At 33.0% G+C, this 9,168-nt stretch overlaps 1 protein-coding gene across 1 annotated transcript; it reads right to left on the reverse strand.

Moving 5' to 3' along the window:
* Window positions 1–604: 604 nt before the first annotated feature.
* On the reverse strand, window positions 605–8,908 carry ida (anaphase promoting complex subunit 5 ida). Its single transcript, XM_074119043.1, has 13 exons — window positions 8,600–8,908; window positions 8,425–8,525; window positions 8,144–8,354; window positions 6,112–6,373; window positions 5,797–5,983; window positions 5,528–5,706; window positions 4,575–4,689; window positions 4,359–4,487; window positions 2,469–2,708; window positions 2,131–2,315; window positions 1,819–2,050; window positions 936–1,193; window positions 605–837 (listed from the first exon to the last, which is right to left on the reverse strand). Exons 1-13 carry the CDS (start codon window positions 8,718–8,720, stop codon window positions 721–723), a joined length of 2,337 nt encoding a protein of 778 aa, XP_073975144.1. The 5' UTR covers window positions 8,721–8,908; the 3' UTR covers window positions 605–720.
* Window positions 8,909–9,168: the final 260 nt, after the last annotated feature.

Below are 9,168 nucleotides of genomic sequence, written 5' to 3' on the forward strand. Positions count from 1 at the left end.
GCCACCGTCCAAGACATCTGATCGGTAATTGGACTTAAAGCCCACCGGAAAAAAATAGGCATTATTTTGCTTAATTATTTGATAAAGATTCATAAACGGAATTCCTGAAAATATTTTCCGCAAAAATTGGTAGTTCTCTTCTGATGTCGGTTTAAAGACAAGCAGACGTGTTGGTCAAGGGTTATCTTCTTGTTGATGTGGAATACGGCTATTGCTTCAATATTGGAGGACCATTTTGGTGGAGAGAACGTTACCCGCGATCACGGAAATGTAAAATGAAAATGTAAAGTGAAATGTGTATCTTGTTATATACGTCATCCTTGGACTTAACATCTATTTACTCGAATTTTCGCAATTACGAAGAAATATTTTCCTCAAGTTTCTCTTTTACATAATCATTCCCACAAGCTATTTGTTACTTTCTTTCCGTGTATGTATACTGCATCGTACGTTAGTCTGTCGTCAATCAAATACAGAATAATTTCATACCCTGATTTCTCTTAAAGGCTGGACGGTTCTTTTACTTATCTTAACATTACATTAGACACATGTAGGTCCTGTTCCCCAAGGCATTGCGGTCAAAGAGTAAAAATAAAGCAAATCATTGAAAAAAAAAAATATATACTTATATTGTTAAAATATATTTGGATTATTTACATTTTCAATTAATTTAAGAGAACTAGTTTTTTGAGAATTGTTGATGTTATAGATCGGGCTCACTTATTGACCTGCATTTATGGGTGAATCCGTAGTATTATATTCTTCATCGAGAACCCTAAATTCATAAGCATACTTATTCCTGTCAGCCAATAAACCTATACTGTCGCATAGAATAGCCTAAAATGAATTCAAAAAAACATATTGTTCATTAGAGATAATAAATGAATCAGTACAATTTTATAATATAAAAAGCTATTATTACTTCATGGAAATACCTGTAAATAAACTATAGTTTTTACTTTAGAATAATTTTCTATTTTCCTTGCTAATTCTGCTGCTTTCCCCAATAATTTAATAGCTTCTGACACAACATCTAATTTTGATTGCATTGAAGCTGCTGAGTATGTAGCAACTTTACTCTTAGCGTAAAGAACGAGACCATCAGCCATGTCAGCATAACAACCATGAGATAAGATTCGAAGTATAGAGCGGTCAATCACTTTCACAGCTTGCGAAGACAAGCCCATTTCCAGCTATGGAGAAGTCAATTTGTTTTTTTATTTTATTTACTTCAGTCTACTAATATGCAATGTTTATGTCAATATTATAATGCTTTACAAATCGTTCTATTAATTATATACGCATTAATTTATGCTATTAATTTAAATATTTTAACTTCACGAATAAATCAAACTGCATCTGAAGCGAAGCAGTTAATTCTTAGTGATTAAAATGAATCGTTAAAATAGAAAAATTCATCCAAAGGATTTCATGGGATGGAATTAGATTAAATAAAAAGATATATTTTGGTGGACTCGAAAGAAGGAATGTTTGGTGCCAAGCAAAAGTCGTCGCCAAAAGGTTGAATTTCTTAACTAGTTTGGTAGGTTATAAAAAAAAAGAAAGAGTTGTGAATTTAAAGGAACAGATAGTGCTCTGTAAATTAAAAAACCTGAACTTTTATGTAAGCTCATTAACCCACTTAGATTTATCATTCATTAATTAAGCGTTCTTATAACTGGTTATTAATTGTAAAATACTTTATAAATAAGTCAATAAGTTTCGCCTAGGGTCTTTAAAGCACACTAGTTCTCGTTAAAAATTCTTAAACGTATAAATGTTCGAAAGAAAGCTCTGCAAGTTCAAAATAATTCTTACCTGAATATTGGCAATCTCTAAAGCAATCAGTCCTTCCCAATACTCGATTGAATGAAACTTTGCAATATGAAGTGCTTCGCATAAGTTTGTGACAGCTGCTCTTGGATTTGCTTTGGCATTTAGTTGCAAAGCTCTGATACGGAGTACAGGATCGTTTGTACTGTTTAATACCTTAGTGGCCGACTCCAAAGCCCCTTTACGATCGCCCTTCATAAGTAACAATTCACTCTGTCTATAAATAGAATGTTTCTTTACAAGTTAGCTTTTAGATATAAATATAATAATTTTCTATTTACTTCACTGAATATATACCTTATTAAACTTTCCAGTTTATCCACAGTTGCAAGTTGATTAATAGCTAATTGTGCATGCTGCCACTGTCCTTTGTGATACGATTCAATAAAGTACAACACATTTTCACTCCAAACCCACCATTTTGAATCTGAAACTCTTTCCTTACCGTGATTTACTAAAGCCCACGCTAACTGATATTCGCCCTGGAATGAAATTTTATGATGTTTTAATTTAAATAGCGCTTTAAGAGATTTGGAATTAGTAAGCCTGACCATATGTACACAACAACGAGAATATCTCTATTAAACTAAAAGCACAAATATGTTTCTAAGATTAAATTAAATTAATTATCTTACTTGCAGAGTGAAATAATTAGCCAAGTTCGTTATTGCTAAAATAAGTGCATCACCTCCAGTGTATAAATAGGTCCCAACTGTAGGATCAGAGGTATCTAGATGCAGAAGCAGTTGCGCGTACAAACAAGCTAATTCACTATGACCATATAGAGACCAAAGCGCAGATCGTAAAGAGAGGCCACTTGCCATTAAATCGGGCATAGAATGTTGATAATTCAAAATGTCACTTCGGGAGAGTACCTTAATGCAACAAAATGCACACGTATAAAAAAAAAATTAAAATAACTTTTTGTCCAAGTTCATTTGTTACAGACAACTTATTTATTTATTTATTTTTGTTCAAAACGACTGAATGGAATTTCAAGAAAAATATTTAAATCTATTTATAATTTCTAACTTTTTGTTGAATGTAATAAGTAATTGTTGAGTTACATTTTTTCTAAATATTTTTACATACAGACATAGCATCTGGCAGTGCGGCCAAGAATCTCGATTCAGAGACCACGTCTAAAGATTAAATCTGTCACAACATTGGGATATAAACCGAAGTTGTTGAGTATCCTACTTAGTTCATGCGCGGGATTTTCCCAGTTAATTAGTGCACTGCTTCGGGTTTTGTGGTTGAAATAGATAACTGAAAGATTTTTTTTTTGCGCAGAATACGCCTTTCACTTCGATAAAGTACCAACTTGGCGGAGGAAGCGATACCGAGCCTGGTATAAGTGTAGTTGGGAGTGGGTGAGTTGGAAGTATAAAGTCATTAGGAGATATTGTGGGAATCCATTTATCTAATTTTCAAATCAACCCCACTTGCGAGGCGGGGCCGGAATAGACGTAAGGTCGCCACATGAAAAATAAAATTGGCCACCTATCTCTCATGAGTTTTAAGAAATAATAATACTTTTTAAAAATTTGAAGACAGATCCAAATTTGTGGAATAATTGGAAATTAAATTCTTTATGAAGGAAGCAGTGGCCATTACAAAGGGTACCCTGTGCTCTTTTCAGGCGACTTTACGTTCAACTATCGATCAGAGGCGGGTTAGCCTCTGACTTTAAATATCTTAAAATTAAATTAAATTACAGGTAAAAAACAGGAATCGAACCGATAAGCTTCATTTGACTAAAAAGAAGCACTATCATCAAGGAAGAAAAGCTAAAATATCAGAAAGCGAAAGGGAAATTAAAAGACAAAGTGATACACCTAACAGAATAAAAAAGAACGTTCTTTAATCACTCTAAATTTCTTAAAACAGCGCAACTATGTGAATTATTTTGTATAATTTAAACTTAAGTTAACACTTGCTGTAATACTTTTTAAATCGCGTGAGAGAAGGGTGAATTTTATTTTGCACGTGGCAGCTATACATCTTGTACGGCCCTTCCATGCAAGCAACGTTGGTTTGAAGAGTGTGTAGACGGATTGGCACAATAACTCCTAATACTTCTTACTCTAAGTATTCATATAAAGATCTTTCACTTTCCTTTAAATCTTTTATTCGAGGAAACAGATTTTTTTTGGGAATTCTGGGGGAGAACATCAAGTTCTCCAGTTTAAAGTGCCATTTCTTTAAAGTCACAGTTCCTTAACATTATTATATTAAAATTTCCAAAATACAATTTTGAAGAACATTTATAAGAGCATAAGTGTTTACAGATTAGAAATCAGCGGAAAAGTTTTAACCTCCACATTAATCTCAGAAATGTTTACAATAAAATGTGAATTACGTCCACTTAGAATACGTATATTTATTTATAACAATATAGGCAAAAGGATCTAATGTACTCATACATACATGACATATGAGCATGTTGGAAGGAATTCAGACATGAGAAAGGTTTGTATGTACATTAAGAAAGGAAATAAGACAAATAACTATATTTACTTTACCTCAAAAATCTGTTCAGGTGTACCGCCATTTTTTGCCGCATGGTCAGCGTATGATTGTAAGCCAAATGAAGATAGATAATTTAAATTTAGTTCTCCACTTTTAAGAATAGATCTTTGTATGAGTACATCCTGCAAAGATTGCATTCAAGTAATAAAACCTTTTTTAAGTATGCAATAAAGTAAAATACATAAAAGTGTAACTGAATCGTAAATTACCTTAAATTCTGTCTGTAATTTGTACATCCAAGCTTGCGCGTGTTGGAGGCAAATGTTGTCATTTGCTTCATGTGCTAAACCTATCGCTTCTTTCAGAGCACAAAGAGCTTGTTTTCTAAAAACATTTGAATGTAGTAAATTTCTTATCCTTGGAAATAATAAGTAAAAATAATTCTCTATTAAAACAAAGTTCTTAATATCAACTAAATTTAAAGTCCACCGAAATAGTTTCTACAATAAAAAAAAACTGTAGTAACAAATTAAAACGACTTCATCTTAACGCAGTTTACATAGTTAATCTTTGTCCACAACCACACCTAAAGTCATTGTTCTTCGACAAAATTCCAAACCAAAATGGTAGACCTAACATTTTATCCAAGAACAAATGAAGCCTTTTTACTTTTTACCTTTTGTACAGAAGCAGACTGATAAACCTCCAACTTGGATTTTTGACTGCACTGATTAATATTAAATAAATATTAATGCGCCTATTTGGCCTACACAATACTATACCACAATATATAATATGAGAAGTTACCCCTTCCATAGATCGCCGCTTAAACGAATCTTCCTGAGGAAATGAGTCATGTAAAAGTACAATTTTAATGTTTGCAATAAGTTTGCCAAGCTTAAAGAGTTGTTTTTGAAAACATCTCAAAATCGATTCATTAAGTGACACGTAAACCACTCAAGAGAATTAATGCGGATATTTCCGCTGATAACTGAAAATCGAAAACCTGCCCGATTACAATACCTTCTTCTTATGAGGAGTGGGAGAAAGTTAATTATCTAATTAATTGTGCTTTGCGATCTTTATAGAATCTTTCTCTAAAAATAGAACCATGAAAAATTAAAAATGAATTATTTCTTTTTTCACAAAAATATGTTTCGCCTTATTTACTCGAAAACTAATTAATATTAATATTTACACTTCTTAATCAATATTTCCTCACTTATGATTAAACTGTGCCTGTAAGATTGCTAAATTAAGAGCTGCATATCGTAGGCCTTTACATCGCACAGCATCATCTTCATAAGAACTTGGTGCTTTTCGGTCAAAATAATGAAAGAGACTATTGACAGCACCACAATATTCTCGAACACGAATACAGTTCAAGTAACTGAGAAAGTGCTAAAAAAAATAAATAAATAAATAATATAATGTAAATAATCTAATACAACTTGGTAAATAAGAGTTGCACTTATGTCAAAGATTACATACAGCTTCTGCATGTTCCGGATTTGTAGCTAAAACATCACGTAATTTCGTCTGAAGCTGATTGGGTGGTAATGCTTGTTGGGAATTGTCAGTTATCAATCTAGCTTGCTGTGCAATGAATAATTCGGCTTGCCTTCGGGACCAGAGACCCACAGGAATGTCCCGTTTTTCCCCTTCAGTAGAATCGCAACTGAAAATTAATAATCTTAAAAAAACAATTCTTTTTTGTTCCCTTATTATCGAATGAAAACATCAAGTTTATTCTATTAGATGCAAGATATAGCAATATAAAATAAATCAGTAAAGAGATCCATCTACCTTTGATCTAACATAAACTGAGGCGATAACATATTGCGCTGAATCATTCCGTCAGATATAGAACTAAGATCCATATCCATTGATAACCTATTTGAAAATTTTACTTCCGAATCCTCTTCTCTTTGAGGAGCATTAGGTTTCCCTGTATCTATCACATCATTCTTAACACTCAGTATATAATTTCGAAAAGCTTTATAAATGCCGATTGTTTCCGGAAAAGAAAGCTTATCAAAAAACAGTCTTACTCGTCTCAAAAATAGTCCTAAACAAAAAATAATTTATTTTAAAGAGACATATCTTGAACTTTATTTGTAATAATAACATAATTTATTAAAATTAACTACTAATGTTTGTAAATCGAAGTAATTAGGACATAGAATTAACATATTTGCTTCATCAAATTCCTTTTATTTGAAAGTAACTTTTTCTTTCTTCTCCTTCTGACAAGAGGTTACGACCAATTGACGAGTATTAGCCTCCACAATCTGATTCTGCCAGTTCTCTTAACTTAAAGCCTTATTTTTGAATATTCCTAGTGTCATTAATTACTCCATGCTCCCATCGTATTGAGGGCGTCCTACTACCAAATTCGCTTCAATGATCTTTCCGGGCACTTCGGCACCTGACCTTCTAACCACGTGACTGGTACAGTGGAATGTAAGATGATCAGTGGGGCTTTTAAAGAGCCCGGAATAAGAGGAGGTCCTTTGCCGAAAGTTGTCAGGTTCCTAACCATAACAAAGACCGAACTTCTGTCTCAAAGTAAAGACAGTAGAACTGAAATATAAAAAAGTGAAAAAAGTCCACAAGTTTAAGCACCTGGGATCTGTTGTTGAGATCGGTAGTAGTTCTAAACCAGAGGTGGATAGAAGAATTAGAGAAGGGAAAAGAGTCATAGGGATGCTCAATCCAGTGCTGTGGAATAAGAGTATTTTCCGAAGCACAAAACACCTAATCTATGAAGCTATATTTGAATGTATTGTGCTATACGGAGCAAAAACCTGGACTCTAAACAAAAAAGAAAGAAATAGATTACTATTCACCGAAATGGACTACTCGATGGGATCTAGCAGGTAGATCAGAAGGGGAAAAAAAAGTTTAATTTAATTGAAAAATGCTCTATGTTCTAGTGTTTGGTGACATACACCACGATTCAGTAATCGAGTATTTAAATTTTTTATTTCTATACGAATATTTTTTGCAAATTAGTCAGTCCTTTTAAGAATTGTACAGACTAAAGTACCAAACTATGAAGCATTATCAGAAGAATGCATTACATCAAGCTTCCGTCTTTGAAAAAAAATGTTATATACAGAAGTTGGGTCGAAACAGTCCATCGAGCTTACAATAGAGATGGATGGCAAAGCACCCAGATTCTTGATTTTAAAGTGCACTTCAGATCGGCCTATAACAGTGTTAACAAGAACGTATTTTATAAAGCGCTGTTTCAAAAGAATCTTACCGCTAAAATTAAAAGTTGTCCCTGAAATTGAAATCAACAGGGGCATTCAACAGTGAGTCGCATTATCATGCTTACTCTTTAGTACCTCATCAACTTAACCACTGAAAAAGTGTCGTAGCAGCTAAACGTCACAATTTTACATATATGATCACAGATCTTAGTGAACGCAGAGGACGTCATTGTCGTAGGAAGCCTTCAGATTTAGGTTACTCCGCACGAGAAAGGACGTTATTACCTTTTGAGTCAATAAAGAAATACTCAAGCTCAAAGAAAAATAAAACACAAGATAAGCACACAAATAAGTCCCATGGTTAAGTTGGTTTACGAAGGACGACTGCGGAATCTAAAGACAAATGTAAGTTATGAGGAAGAAGGTGAACCGTGATCGGAGATTGCGTAGCTTTAGACTGGGTTGGGTTGAAAGAGAAAAGGGGAAGCCAAGATTTTTTGGTATAGAAATTGGAAGACTGATGTAATGACTTGATTAATGACACAAAAGCATCAACGTGGCTATAAGCCCCAGTAGGCGATACTGTAATTTTAATAAAAAAATAAAAATAAAGTACTCACCAATTTTACTACTTTTATTAATGAATGAATCAAATGTTCTTGAGTCAACTGGGATATTGGAAACATTAACGAGAATGTCCATAATTCGACCAACATCACGTTGCAAAAGATCTTGAACCTGATTCTTAAAATTACCGAGTAACTCAGGAACTAAAATATATTTGTCTGATTCTAATAGTTTTATAAACTCCTGGTAATCCATATCAGGAGACTGTAAAGCGGAAAAAAAAATTATTTTATAAATCCATGTTCTTAAATGAAAATGTATTTAATTTACCTACTTGAATTAGTTTCAGCGCCAACATGCAAAAATCCCTCCTGTAAAGTGGATTAGGATCAGGCTTAAATAATGCCCGATTTATTTGACGGTTCTGCCAGCCTCCTTTTTAAACAACAATTGTGATAAATCATATTACTATTTCATTAAATAAAACACTTGACTGTACACGAATTTACCTTTTCTTTTTAACAAACATAATTCTTGGATAAGCACTACAACACAAATTTTATAAGGCGTTACATACTCTAACATATTATTTCTTGTTCCACCTCGAAGAGCCCACACATCGTTGGACATACTTAAAAAGTTACTTTAAAAATCACTAATTAATTGCCCAAATTATATTTGAAAAAAGCTTGATGTATATAGATAACCTCAAGTAAAGGTATATTAACACAACAAATCATGATTGATTACTTTTCACTAATACAGTTTTGTATATAACAATCTGTCTGAAGAAAAGTTTGAGCTTTCTTTGATCTAGATGTTATGTTAAAATAAAATTACCTAAGATGAAGCGTTAAAATTACAAATAAAATTAGAATGGCTCCCCTTCCCAGTAAATAAACATAAATTTCCTTTACTTGTGAACAACCTACTGTGAGTTATCTATATGCTTGACAATAATGAGCAATGCTTCTCTAATAAACATGTCTAATCTAATTACAACTAACACAGCTTAGTGTATTCTGCCGTACATTCCTCTTTTTGAAGGAAAAAGTTCTTTCTACTATCTCCCGTAGTG

This window comes from Rhodnius prolixus, unplaced genomic scaffold, assembly GCF_049639745.1.
Source record: "Rhodnius prolixus isolate KJV_2025 unplaced genomic scaffold, Rpr scaffold_2, whole genome shotgun sequence".
NCBI lineage: Eukaryota > Metazoa > Arthropoda > Insecta > Hemiptera > Reduviidae > Rhodnius > Rhodnius prolixus.